Below are 15,147 nucleotides of genomic sequence, written 5' to 3' on the forward strand. Positions count from 1 at the left end.
ATCCTCTTGCCTCTGCGTCCTGAATGTTGGGGATTAAAGGAGTGAGCCACACCACCTGGTTTATATTTTTTTAAAGGAGAATTTAGTGAATGTATTGAAAGAAAAAAAAAGCTCACTAAAACTCTGTGAAACTGTACAAGAGCTTTCTGATTTTCTGAAATATTTAGTACACAATAATCCAAATAGAATTGAGGTAAATTTTAGAATTCTCACTAGCTATATAATCAATATCATAGAAACAGCAATGATTTTTAGCATGTTCCAAAAAATATGAGAAATATTATAAAGACAAGGGTTTAGTCATCTTCTTGCTTTCTCTGGTTAAATTCTGAAATTATAAATTATCTCCATGAAGCATGGATTTTATTATATTGCAGATACAGTTTCAGTGCCTAATGTATATTATGTTCTTAGCTACATCATCAGTTATAGAGAAGTCTTTGAAGTCACAGCAATCCCTCAGTACCCACTAGGAATTGGTTCCTAGATCCCTTTGGATAATCAAATTGGAAAACTCTCAAATCCCCTGTATAAGATGGGCAAGTCATATGTAAAAACTTTTTTTACTCATGTAAAAGCTATTTTTATACATGATCTGCACAATTCTACCATATGTGAATTATCTCTATATTATGCATTATACCTGTGCAATGTAGGTTCTATATAAATAGTTGGCACATTGTTTAAGCATTAATGGATGAGAAAGTTTATAAATTTATACTGTTGAGTACAGACATAATTTTGTTGTTGTTGGATAGACAGGGTCTCATTATGTAGCCCTGGTTGTCCTAAAACTCACTCTGTAGACCAGGTTGGCCTCCACTTCACAGAGATCTGCCCGCCTCTGACTTATCCAAGCGTCTGGACCCATTCAGATGGAGAACTGACTGTTTTGTATTGCTCTCTGCTGTCAGGTCTATAACAAAACTCAGCAAAACTCAAATTGTTCCTTTTAAGAGATTGCTTCATTAAACATATGTGTATCCCTTTTCATCAACACTAGAATTCCCGTTGCCATATCAAGCAGAATTCTTCATCAAAAATATGAATGTGGAAGAAATGTTGGCCAGTGAGGTTCTTGGAGACTTTCTTGGGGCTGTAAAAAATGTGTGGCAACCGGAGCGCCTCAACGCTATAAACATCACATCGGCCCTAGATAGGGGTGGCAGGGTGCCGCTTCCTATTAATGACATGAAGGAGGGGTAAGACAACTTTTATCTCATTGCCTTAAATGTAGATTTTTAAGTATGGTGACTTTATCAAACTTATTGTAGATGGAAGATAGCCTATTGCATTTTCTTTTTAATAAGAAATAGATATTAGGAAGATATGAAGACATAAGCAATTTTCTATATTGACTAAGAGATAGTGTCAATGGTTGCTTCAATCACAGTACCCAGGCCCTGTGAATCTAATTGTAGATCAGGATCGACATCATAAATTATAGCACTGAGCCTTTTGTACCTTTAGAGACAAGATGATTATTTAGGGCCATGAATTTCAAAGGAAATTGACTCCCAGTTATCAGCTGGAGGACTCCCCGCCTGCTGGAGCTTTATTCTAGGAAACTATTTCTTCGCCTGCCACATTCTTTCCACCATGTGTTGGTGGCTGATGGCTGAAGTGGATTTGAAACCCATCCCTGTGACACTAGAGCCAAAAGTTTGGCCTTGTCACTCATACGCTGGGTGACATTGCAGAAATGCAGAACCCCTCTGTGCCTCAACCTCCTTTTCTGTTCCAGTGGGGATGACATTCTCTCTCAAGCTTCTTAAAGTGATTAAATGAGACAGTGCGTTTGAGGTGGATATGCCAACTCTCAAGCAGTGCAGAGTGTGACCTGTATAAGTAAAAACAGTCCTGTTGGGTGAATTGAAAGCATCAGTGTCAATATCACAGCAGACTTCCATCTTTAATTTCTTATCTGTAGGTTGATGGAGAATTGCTTCTTAACTCAATCCTGTGAAAGTGTCGTCCGTGGAGTAAATCACAGTTTGCACAACATAACCCCCTTCTAATTCTCCCGTCTCCCATAATCCTGGGAACACTTCTATGCAGGCGATATCTAGAATTAAGTAGGATAACTGGATTCAGAAGAATCAGATTTCAGGGCTGCTTCAGGGAGAACTTGCTTGGAAATAACAGCAAAGATCATAAATGAAGTCTGGGAGGGCAGGCAAGAGAGGGCTGGGGCAGCAGTGGTCTGTGAAGTTCAACTTAAAATTTCAGAATTAACTTTTATCTTGAATGCTATAGCAATGGATTTTGAAGTCAGTCAAGCACACATAGAAGTGCTTTGACGAAAATGGCGGGCTTATCTCTTGTCTGAGTGCTGGTTGGCTTTCTATATGACACGTAACTCTAGAGCTTAACTTTTCACTGTGGAGTTCCAGTGTGACTCTCTTTCCCAGGGAGTAAATTAAAAAGCATAACTGTGGAACAAGATGAGCAGGAGAGTCCCCTGAAAACACTCTCCCAACTTGCCCCCTTTTCAGCAGGTCCCTTAAGATGTTCCAAGACGACTGTCAAAACAACAGCCAGAGTTTGGAAACAACAGCATGAGCTCCAGACACCAATAGTTCCACTTCCTCTGGGCTCACACCGTCTCTAGTCAAACACCATCCCAAAGCGTTCCAACTGTGCCTAGCCTGAGCTTGACTCAAGTATTATTTAAAATGTAGAAAAGAGATAGGTTGCTGGCCTCTGGTACCCTCTAGAGATTTTGAAGTTTTAAGCAGGGCCTGAGCATATGACTCTAAATTAAGAACAGAATTTCGGCCCTCCAAGTCCTCGTTGAGCGTCCAGTCATTAGCTAACTGACCCGCAGCACCTGCTTGAGGGCACTATCCACTGTCAGCTATTTAAGAGCGCTTGCCCTGTGGCATTAATTTAGACCCTTGTCTCAGATCCCTGCCCAACTTGAAATGCTTTCCATGACTGTAGTTTAATGTTAAGCTTTACCCTTTGCAAAGTATGCACAGGAGAAGTCTTCAAAATAGTGCTTCTATAAATTGCCCCTGATGCCAGCTCTGCCCCTCTAGGGTCTCCACGTGAGCCCCAGTGAGAGAAGATCCTGATTGGGTTACAGTTGCCGGAGAAAAGCATGTTCCTAGGAATGATTTCGCATATTTTCTTTCATTGTTATATAAATTTATGATAACAAAAGTTTCTTTACCCACATTGCCTTACGAAGACAAATAAATTCCACACTTTTCTCAGCTCTATGTTGTTCTTTCGCTTTAATAATATATAATGTATATATGTAATTCACTTAATGTATTTTAAATGATATATCTGTGCATATGTAATTCACTTAATACATTTTAAAATGATATATAGTGTGTATAGTAATTCACTTAATATATTTTTTGCCTTTGCATTTAAAAATATCAGGAGTTATAAATATAGTTAAAATAAAATATTGAAAATATAAACAAGGAAGGACAGATATAACCAAGGAATTTCAGATATTGCTTTTTTATAATCTTATTTAAAAATAATATGTATGCTTTGGTAATAGCAATTAAGAACTAATAAATGTGTTCTCTTAATACTTAACATAAATCGTGCTCCAAGATTTAAAGGAAAAATAAAGATCTTGATGAAATTATTATTTTAATCATGGCAGCCCCGCAATCCTCTAACCTATTTTTGTCTGTGCTTGCTATGCGTTGTGACACAGCTCACAGGTGACTTGGAGTATCTTGGTAGTAGACCCTTTTATGCCCTTCTACAGCCTACGGTGCGTTACCCATCAGCCAGCAGGGCCCATTCTGGAGCATCCCAGCTCAACTTTCATGATGAGCATTTTTGCATCTCTACAGACACTGCTGACAACTTTCAAATTTCTTCTAAATCAAACAAGAAACAATTATAAAGATTTACTTCAAAGTGAGTAAGCTCCTGCAAGGAAGGCTGAGCCCTCTGAAAAGATTAATTTTCACTTGCCAACTCGTAATCCCAAGGCAAGTGTGCATGAACTCGGTGTTGCCTTTGCTCCTGACACAGAGCCAGAGGCTAAGGACTCATAGATGTATTTAGCCCTGGATAAAACTAGTGGAAAGAAGAGTAGGGTCATATTTCATGCTAGGCACAGTGTAGCTGCCAACCGTGGGTGAGTGATGTGGTGTAAATGGTGACTCTGAAGGGAATGATGGGGTGTGAGGATTAGAGAATATATTTACTTCTCATAGGAGATTGTCAAACCTATTTCCTCTGGTGACCAAAGCGTGCAGATCTAGCCTCAATCAGTGGCAGAGAAACTGGCTTCGTTTATTCTGTGAGCCATTTCATAAAATACTCTATCTAACTGGCTGGGTTTTGCCTATATGATGAGAAGTGAGGAAGAGAATGTTAGTCAGTGGCTGTTAGATACTGTTGTGATGGAAAGTCATGTTGCTGGACCAGGGTGCTTAGCTCAGAAGCTGTCTCATCTTTTCCTTCTCAGAGAAAGAGAGAGAAAGGGGAAAGGAGGGAGGCAGGGAGGGAGGAAGAAAGAGAGAGACAGATGGGGAGAGAAAGGGAGAGGGACAGGAAGACAGAGAGAGGAGAGAGAGAGAGAGAGAGAGAGAGAGAGAGAGAGAGAGAGAGAGAGAGAGAGAGAGAGCTAGCCAAATTGTGGTCATTCCTCAGGAGCTGCTCACCTTGTTCCTTTGAGACAGGGTCACACTGGCATGAAGCATACTGATTAGACTGAGCTAGGTACACAGTGAGCCCAGGATTTCACATGTCTGTGCTTCCCCAACATTGGGATAGCTATGAAGCTGCCACACCATGGAAGGCATTATAGTCTATGGAAGCTGGGTGGGTATCATCCTGAAGCAAAGGAATCTTTTCAGAAAATGGTTAATAAGATAACTTTTATGTTAGGTTCGTCACATACAGTTTGGAAAAAAAATAAAACAGAATGAAGGAGTATAGATAGATGTGCAGATTTTAGATGGCTCGGGGGCATGGAGCTTGGGCCATCTGAAATCCACACAGCATCTCCACTCCTCCCTGTCTCCCTTTACTATACACCAATTCTCACAGAATTTACAGTAATCCTGTCTTCTGGTCTCTAGGAAATAGCCACACTCTTTTATTATTAAGAAGGTAATATATTTTTACTGTTGATTTTTTCTATTTTCAGTTGTTATGAGAAAGTTTACTGTGAATGCAAAGCTTTGAATTAAAATGCAATTATTAATTTTAATAATCTTAATTTCTGGCATTTACTTAGTCATTTTGTTATATATCTTATAAATAGCTTTATAGATCTTTAATTTTATACCTTACTTTCTAATTAATTGCGATTGTATACAGAAAAAGAAGTAGGCTGAGAGGCAACTCAGAAGATGGTGTGTACATTCCTGGGAGACATGACATATTTTCAAGTTGGTTTGTATCTCTTGTAGGCACAAGGTCAGGAGTCGAATGTATTCCATGAGTAGGACAGTTATGAAAACCATATATTCATGGTGATCGTTGTCTTGCTGTTGCTGTGAAAGACAGTATTGAATACAGCTATTTTCCTGCTTGCTGGCTCCTCACATGAAATGTTTATCAGCAAGTACATTCTACCTCAAGGGAAACTGAGGTGTTCAAATTGTAATAAAACTATTTATAAGGCATTTTATCGAGAGTGCAGAAGCTCCTGGCATTTTGAAGCACAATACTTTATATTCCGCTAGAGTAGTGTTTCTCAGCCTGTGGGTCGCAACACCTATTAGGGTCACATAGCAAATGTCCTGCATATCAAAGGTTTACATTACGATTCATAACACTAGTAAAATGACAGCTATGAAGGAGCAGTGAAATAAGTTCATGTTTGCGGGTCCCCACGATATGAGGGACTGTTAAAGGGTCGCAGCATCAGGACGCGAGTTGAGAACACTGCCCTAGAGGTTTGTCCTGGACAGTCTGGCCCATCTCAACTGTTTAGACACATTGGAAAATTTGAAAACATATAGTTGAGTTCAAGATAATAATTAGCCTCATTTGATTTGATAAGATTTTTTTATACACACACACACAAACACACACATATGATCCCTAAAAGGAAAACATGAAAAACATGTTTTTTTTTCATGTACAACATTGGGTTGGTATTATTAAATATGTTCTCATACAAAACTATATGTTAAAAAGAGCCAATGTACCCAAAGTTGCTTATTCTACAAAAGAAGCAAGAAATCCACCGTTGGCCCATGAGACAGGTCCACTGTGTATTTGTCACTCCTCACTATGGCATGTGCACTCGTGACTCTAACTGATAAGTGCTATTCTCTGGTGCGTCTGCTCATCTGCAGTAGGTGGGCTTCCAGAGGACAAGGGCAAAGACTGGCTTTGGGAATTACAGGACTGTTGCTTTGCCCTCATCTAGGGTGGTGGTGACTCAAACTAAAGTGGTATCAGTGAGATGGGACCAAGTGACACTTGTGTTCGCGAGTTATTTCAGGGCAACTGTCAGCGACTGATGATGGATTGAGCTGTGAGGGAAGGAGAAGACTCAAAGATGATGGCTCTGGCGTTCATGACTTGAGCATCTGGGGTTGCCAGTTACTAGAGAAGGAGATGGAAGGAGGAACAGGTGGGGTGGGGCGGGGTGACTATGAGCTCAGTTCGGAACAGATCAAGTTTGAGGGTTTATAGATCATCCTAGTAGAGATGAAAGTAACTGGCACAGTGACCACTGCCATAGACATGTTTCCACTTCCAGCCTTGCTTTTAAGGCAACAACAGCAAGGAAGGAAAATGCAGAGAGCGGCTTTCCTCTCTTATTTATAACATCAAAAAATTAGAAACAACTGCATGTCCAACTCTGAAATAATTGCCAAATAAATCATGTGCACTTAAAAAATTATATTGCCATAAAACCATAATTACAAAGACTACAATATGGAAAATGCTTATGACGCATTAAGTGCAGAAGCAGGATACAAAATTAAATTTTAGAGATGATTGCAATTAGGTTAAAATATATGCATTTGAAAAATAGTCTGCAAGGTACATTGGAAAATGAAAATAGTTATCTTGGTAATATAAATGAGTACTGTTTTTATATTCCAAGTTTTCTGTAATGTTTTATATTGCTTTTAAAATTTAAGAGAAAACACATTTCAAAGTACCCAAACTTCATATGCTTATTTGTATTAACTTCAGCTGAATTAATCTAAAACCTTACTAATTATAAATGCAAATCACTGTCATGTTTGAGTAAGAGGGCCCTTAACAGATGTGAGAAACACATCCATTGTGTCTGTTTATGAAAATACTTTGCAGTGATCAGGAAAAATTGTGTGGTATTGGGCAGGCAGTTAGTAAGGGGATGGAGACAGTTTGCGGAAGCTGGAAAGCAAAGGCTTTATAAACAATATGTCATGGAGCACTTGGCTTTTCCAGTGATTTCTTACATATACTTCTGTTCTGAATTTTTCCTTTGATCTTTCACTTAGTGCATTATTTACTCTTTATTCCCCCAAAGGCATATAGTTGTTGTTTTTAAGTTGCTCTTTACATGAAAATGAAACTTCAGCCTGAGTATAAATTGATGGAAAGGAGAAACAGATTTGTGCAGCTGTGTTCTAGAACAATTGTCGCCTCAAATGTCGCTGTGATATCATGCTTTGAATTTTTATATCATGCTTTGGTTTCTTTAATGTTAAATGAAATAACAGTAGGCTCCTGTCTATTAACTTGCTACTTGGGTGACTGAGGCAAGAGGGCTGCTGTGAGTTTGAGCCAATCTGGGCCCCATAGTGAGTTTATATAGTAAGTCCAGATTATAAAAAAGAGATCCTACCTCAAAAAATTAACCAAATAAAATCTTTATTAAGGTAGCGTACATGTATGACATAATTCACCGGTTCAGAGTGGATCGCAGTAACCTGTGGGTGTATTTTATCACCTGGGAGTCCCCCCCACCCTGGGCACAGACGTCAGTAGTCACTTAACCAACATGCTTAGTTTTTGACTAGCTCCCTTGGCTGCTTCTTTCCATGAACCTTTCCTGTGCACTACACATAAATGAAATGGTGCAGGATGTGGTTGTTGTGATTGACTTTTTCATCATTTTCTATAATGTTTTGAAGTCTCATCCGTTGTAGAAAAGATATTCCGTTCTGTCTTATTATTCTCAAATATGGCTGCCTTTAGTTGTTTGTTCATAAATTGACAAGACTTTGGATTATTTTCACATTTTCACCATTAGAAATGCTTTTGCTGTGAACATCTAGCTACATAGAGAGCCATTTTCATTTCCCCAGGCTTATCCATGGGAATAGAATACCCGAGTCCTCTGGTGGAGGAACTGTTGGCTGTCTTCCCAAAGCCTTGAGTCCTTTCTCGCTCCAGTCACAGACTAGGAGGGACTTGATTCTTCTGCTCCCTTCTTAGCACCAGCTTTCATCTTGCTTTCAGGCTATCACCATTCTAGCAGGAATTAAGTGGTATCTCCTTGTGAATTTGATGTCTCTCTCACTAGGGGCCAATGATGTTGTATGTCTTTCTGTACATTGTTTGCATGCAGTGCAACAGAACCATCTTTTTCAGATTTTCTTTGGAGATACGTCCGTTCAGATCCTTGATTATTTTTTAACTGGGTTATTTGTCTTTTTAAGACATGAGATTCCTTTACATATTCGGGATGCAAGTCACTTATCAGACATGCAGTTTGTAAATAACCCCTTTGTGACTTATCTTTACTTTCTTGTTGTTGCTCTTTGAAGCATAAAATGTTTTAATTTTGATAAAGTTTAGCTTATCTAGTTTTTCCTGTCACTGCTGGAGCTTTTGATGTCAAAGCTAAAAAACCCATTGGCTGATCCAAGGCTGCAAAGATTTATGCCTCTTTTCTTCCTAGTTTTAACTCTTGCATTTAAGTAAGTCACTGTGTACATTTTTAAGTAAACAGATTTTAGAGAATTTTTAACTTCATAGCAACATTAAAGAGAAAGTACAGAGATGCTCTGTATGCCATTGCTCCCACACACCTGTAGCTCCCCTCGTTCTTATTATCTATTGCCAAAGTGGTACAGAGGTTGCTGTTGATTGACAGGACTGGTAGTCCATACCTTACATGGGGGTTCGCTATTAGTGGTGTACATTGTATGGATTTGAACAAATGAATATGGCATATATACACTTTTGTGTATTTTTCTGAGTGGTTTCACTGTCTTGAAAATCATCTGTGTTCATGTCTTCATCTTTCTTTTTCGTCTACCTGCTAGCAACTATCTTTTGTCTCCCCAGAGTTTGCTTTATCTGGATTGCCATACAGTTAATAGAGTTGTTTGTTATAATACTGCATGTACCCTTTTTATATTCTGTTACATGCATGTAAATGTCTTTTGCTTGATAATTCATTCCTTTGTGTGTGTGTACTGAATAATATTTCATTTTTTTTCTGGATGTACCACAGTTAGCCATTCACCACTAAAATGCACACAGATGGCTTCTGTGCTTGGCAATTATAAATAAAGATTCTGGATTCTTTATTCATTTATGTTTTTGTGTGGACATAAGTGCTGGATCCTTTTGTTAATAGCTGGGCCATAAGGTAAAATATGCTGAATGTTGTTAGAAAACTTCAAGCTGCCTTCAGATGGCTGCACCACATTATGTTGCTTCATTCAGAAAAGTTGATCTTGTGGTCCAGAGTTTTTGGTCTCTCAGTACTGCTTTCATCGGTTTCCCAGTGCCGTGTGATGTGGGACAGCTTTTCATCTTTATTTGCTCTCTGTATATTTCCTTGCTAAATTCTCTATTAAGGTATTTCTCCTTTTAAATTTAATTAATTAATTTACTTTTTAATTTCTTTTTGAGACAGTACCAAACTGGTCTCATGCTCACATACTGGGAATGGTTTTGGATTCCTGATCCTCTTGTCTCCACTTCCTGGATTCTGGATTGTAGATGTATACCGCCATGCCCAGTTTATGAGGTGCTAGAGATTGAACCCAGGATTTTGTGCACACGCTCTACCAAGTGAGATAACCCCCCCCCAACGCTGAGACACTTTTAAGTCAATTTCATTTTATTGTTTATGTTTGATAGCAGCTTTTATGCTATAGGAGGTTTGCAAATGTTTTCACCCAGGCTCTGGAAAGTCTTCTTGAAATTTTGTTTAATATGGGAGAAAATTTAAATTTGTTTCTTTTATCAATTCCTTTATTGTATGAATTATACTCTTAGTGTTTTGTTCTAGAAAATCATGTAGTATTTCTCTGTGTTTCTTTCTCAGAATTGTGTACTTTTGCAGTTTTTGCTTAGATCTGTGACTAATTTTGAGATGACTCTTGTGAAGAATACAAGCTACATATGAAGACTCAATTGCAGTTGTTTTTTATTTTTTAATGTATACATTTAGTTGTTCCAGTACTGTCTGTTGAAAAGATTAATTTAAGTTAGTATATTTGTTCCTTATTACTGGTCAATTAACTGTAACTTATATGGGTAACTCATATAGGTCTATTCCTAGGCTCTCTCCTTGGTTGCACTACCATATCTACAATTAGATTGTTTTGATGGCTTTGCTTTATTGTGAGTCTTGAGGTGGGATAGTTTCAGTCCTCCGACTTTGTTTTTGTGTTTCAGTGTTGTGTCTGATATTCTAAGTCTGTTCTCTCTGTGCAAGCTGTAGAACCAATTTGTCAGTAGCCACAGAACAAATCTCTGGGCTTTTGATTGGCATTTCATTGACATTATGAATCAATTTGGAAAGAATTATCATCTTCACAATACTGAGTCTTCCTATTGATAACACAATTTCTCTGCATTAATTTTGTTTTCTTATTTCTTTATCAGGCTTTGTTTTTCTCGTATATAGTTTGAATACACCTTTAACCTTTAGAGATTTTTATTTAGTTTATTTTTGTTAGGTTCTAATGTCAATGGGATGGTGCTTTTGGTTCAAGACTCATCTATGCTGGTATGCAGAAAAATGATTAGTGCATTTGGTCTTTGTGTTCTGTTGTACTCTGTAATCCTACTGTAATGAATTATTAGCTCAGAGAGGCACTTGTGCATTATTTTGGATCTTGTCATCTGTGAATAAGATGTCTTTATATCTTCTAAATTGGCATGACTTGTATTTCTTTTTCCATTCTATCTATATTAGCTGTAACTTCCAGTACAATGGTGACATGGGAAATCTTGGAGTTGTTTTTTTTTTAAACTATTCATCATTATCTGGGTTTGATTCTAAAAGATGCTCAGTACTGAGATTAGGACGTTTCCTCCATTCTCATTTTATAAGTGATCTTATCATTCATGAATGTTTGATTTTGCTAAATGATATTTCTTAATCTGTTAATAAGATTCAATTCACTAATATGATAAATTATTTTTAATTTTATTTTCATAACTGGGATAAATTCTACATGGTCACCTTTTATAGTTTTATTTATACATTGTTTTTTTTTTTTTTTCATTTTGTTTTGATTTCACTGCGTAGTGAGTGGGACTAGCCTCAAGCTCCTGGCTCCCCTGCTTCTGCCTTGCTAGACTGTTGGCGCCATCTAGAAAATGCTATCTTGGCTTCTGTATTCTGAATGACTTGGCAGGAAACTAGCATTATTTTATCAACTGTGTGGGGAAGTCTACAACTTGCCGTGTGTAGGTCTGCTGTTTCCACACCAAGGACTGACTACTGATGAGTTTTCTTTCTGGATTGTGGTCTACACCAATTCTTTCCTTTTTTACTAGTTGTGTGAGATGGGTCTCCCCCATAATTATTCAAGTTCTTGTGCACAATCAAAATTTGGGTATGGAAATGATTGTGATATTCCTTCATTATTCATTTGTGTTCATAAAATCTCTTATAATGTATAGCATTTATTTTTATATTAACAACTTGTATACCACCATTTACCTGTTTTATCATTTTTAAAAGAATTATCTTTTCATTTCTTTGATGTTCCTCTTCAGTCTTGTTTCCAACTCGTTCATTTCTTCTCTGAATTTTATTGTTGCTTTTTATTTGTTTACTTTGGATTTAATTTGCCGACTTGTTTTGTTGTGCTTTTGTTTCCTAAAGTGGCAGTATATGTGATTGATTTTAAATTGTTCTCTTTTCAAATATATGCATTCAGTGCTATAAATTTCCCTCTAAGAACTACCTTGGCTATCGTCCCAAAATTTTGAAAAACATTTTGCATTCTTTGTATTTATATTTTATGATTTATATTTTAACAAAAACAAACAAGACTTGTATTTTAAGATTAAAATATAAAAATATTTTAAGATTGTTCTTTGAGGGTTTTTGTTTGTTTGTTTGTTTGTTTTGTTTTGTTTTAAACTCACATTATAGGCCACTGTTGCTGGGTCTGGTTCAGACTCTGCTGGAAGTTTCTCAAGCTGTGGTGTTTACCTCCAATGTTTTTCTTGGCACCTGGACTGATACTGAGCAAAAGGAGCTGCTGTAGTTAAGTAATGGAGTAGTTAAGATGTGGGCCTGGGGTAGGGACTGGGGTCTGTTTCTCCAGCTCTGTGACTAGCCCTCTGTTTGAAGTGAGCCTGTGCCCTGGAGCTGAGGACAGCATCCTCTGTGATGGTTGGTGGAGAGTGGAGTTGAGTGTTTCCCTCTGGGGCTGCTAGACTCTTCCCTTAATCCCAGAGGTCAAGGATCCACATGGTTTCTCCTGAAGGCAGGCTTTAAAGAATGGAGTTGTTCCTTTCCCTCTTTTCTGCCAACAGCAGAAACACATTTTATTTCCTGAAGAAGTGGAGGCAGGCCTGCTAGCAACCATATTGCTCTGGAATTTGTAACTATGGGGTTTGTCTACACTGACCCTCCAGCAACTCTGTAACTGCAGCCAAGGTTCCCTTTTCCACCACCTCACAGGCTGGCTCCTCAGAGGCTGGGGGTTGCAAACTTCTTTTCCAGGAAGTTGTAATTCTCTGTATTCATCTGTTGGTCTCTCCAAGTCCAGAGCATCAGTTTTCTCTATGGTCTTATTTGTCTTCTGGGTCTAAGAATTGTTCTTTTGTTCAGCTTGTTCATTTTTTGTTTTTTATGTTAAAATATGGTGGGGATTGCCAGTCTTCTTCTGTGCTAACTAAATCCCAAACCAGGATTCTTCTTTGATCAGTTGTGGGTAATAGTTTTTATGGCATGAGATAATGGTGGGATTTAAAGTTTTCTTCATTTTCAAGTGGATACCTAATTGTTCTGCGACTTTTATTGTAAATATTATTCATCTTCTGTCAGACTTTCTGTGCCAGCAATTGACTAAATACCCCATGCAGGGCACATTGTATCTTTATGTTGTGACTTGACTGGCATTTGCAAACCTTCACTCTTCCTCTTCCAAATTTGTTTTGTTTACTCAAATTTTTCTTTTTTGGCCTTTTGGTTTTCTTGAACTTTCATGAGTCTTGGGATCTGTCTTTTTTTTTTCAAAGATAGCTGGATCCTGGGTAGGCTTATCACATTTTAGAAATAGCTATTCCTTATCTTTTAAGAAAAGAAGTTGTAGTTATTTTATAGTTATTTAGAGAATTTTTCTGTTTTCTCTTTTTCCTTGGAAAGTTGATAAGATTCCGATCTTGTCAAGATTCTGTGAGATTGTCCCTGTCACAGCAGGCACTGTCTCCCTTTGCTTGTGAAATCCTGTTTCTCAATTCTGTGGAATTCTTTCCTCATGATTCTCAGCGTACTCTTCAAGAAAACATGTTTTGGCTCAATTGTGTGACCAAACAATAATTTTCTCTTACATTAACTTCTTAGCTGCAGAGTAGGAGATCTGAGGTGAAGCCAAAAGCAGAGGGGTCTGTGTGCTCCAAACACTGACAGAAATGTACGGTTGACAAATAAAGTTGGAAGAGAGCTTGGCTGTTCCAGTGTGTGATGTCACAATTGCATTAGGATGAAATCAAATCAACAGCCATTACTCACAACTCTTATTTTAGCGATAGGGTTATTTTCTTAACAAATTTATCTGAAGAAGAATCTTAGTGTGATTAGTCTACCAAATATAACAACCAGGGCATATAGCACGTAGCAGGTTTGAATGCTATAAAAAGGATGAAATATATCTTTTAGGCATTCACACAGAATGGAAAGAGTACTGGGTCCACCTAAGCACTCAGTAAATATTGGCTGAATAAAGGAATGGGCAGCAGGAGGCCCTGCATACAGCGTTGCTTTGAATGCCTAGATTCCCACCTCAGAGATGATTCCAGTTAATCCCTCAATTCAGAAGGATAAGACCTGTTTTCAGGGGTAAATGTTTTATTTATTTTTTTCAGTATTTTCAATTTTCTTAAAGGATAACTTGAGAGTTTCGCACTTTTGCAGTGTTTATGTCATGGTTGGTGCCGATGTTGCCTTTTCTTCTTGTTTACGAGAAGTTGAAAATCCACAGAATCAGTTGAGATGCAGTCAAGAAATGGAGCCTGTGATAACATGTGACAAGAAGTTTCGAACTCAGTTTCACATTGACTGGTGCAAAATTTCACTGGTGAGTTTTTTGGTTTTTTTTTTTTCCTAAAAAAGATTTTGCTTGTGCAAATGTACTCAGTAGTGATGTCTGTGAGCATAAACCTGCAGCACTGTGTGAGCATAGTGTCTGACTAAAACCTGCAGTGCTGTCGGAAATAAATCCTAGGTTCTCTTTGTCAGCTGTGTGGGCTTGCTTGTTTTTCAGGATTTGGTAAATTTGATGATGGTACATCTGCTTAAGAAAGAGTCTCGCCACCTTTGTCCTCTAACCTTGTTTAGTTGCTGAGGCTGGATTATCTGGCAGGTGGTTCTGCTGAAGCTCTTAGACATGCAGGAGGAGGCTGTTAACTCAGCATACACCAGGGAGCCAGTGTGGTGTGAGCAGAAGGTCCCCTTAAATGCGCTGCTGCTGGCCCATGTCGGAGGGAAATAAGAGCGCACAAAGAAACAGTGATAGAGTTGCGTTCTGCTGTGAACTCACATGACAGGGCTCAATAGACAAGGAACAATTCGAAGGGAAGAGAATATCTTTCCCCACAGCCTTAAATAAATGTATCAACATTCCAAGTTTTTTTTTAATTACCTTAAAAATTTTTTATTGATTAAATTTTTCCTATGACAATAAAAGTATTTCTGTTTATCTATAGTGTATGTCTTTTTTATATGGTATTTTGAGCTTATTTAGATTCTTAAATTTTTATGACCTTTAATTTTTTAGTGACCTT

The 15,147-nt window shown here is 37.9% G+C and overlaps 1 protein-coding gene across 6 annotated transcripts in view; it reads left to right on the forward strand.

The window, feature by feature from the left end:
* Sgce (sarcoglycan epsilon) overlaps positions 1-15,147 on the forward strand; it is a 69,580-nt gene that overhangs the window by 36,889 nt on the left and 17,544 nt on the right. For all 6 annotated transcript variants that reach the window (XM_057777985.1, XM_057777995.1, XM_057778004.1 and 3 more), the window contains 2 exons: positions 1,004-1,202; positions 14,279-14,441. In XM_057777985.1, the coding sequence (XP_057633968.1) occupies positions 1,004-1,202; positions 14,279-14,441 (362 nt within the window). The remainder of the gene's footprint in view (positions 1-1,003; positions 1,203-14,278; positions 14,442-15,147) is intronic.

This window comes from Chionomys nivalis, chromosome 1 (genome assembly GCF_950005125.1).
Source record: "Chionomys nivalis chromosome 1, mChiNiv1.1, whole genome shotgun sequence".
Lineage (NCBI taxonomy): Eukaryota > Metazoa > Chordata > Mammalia > Rodentia > Cricetidae > Chionomys > Chionomys nivalis.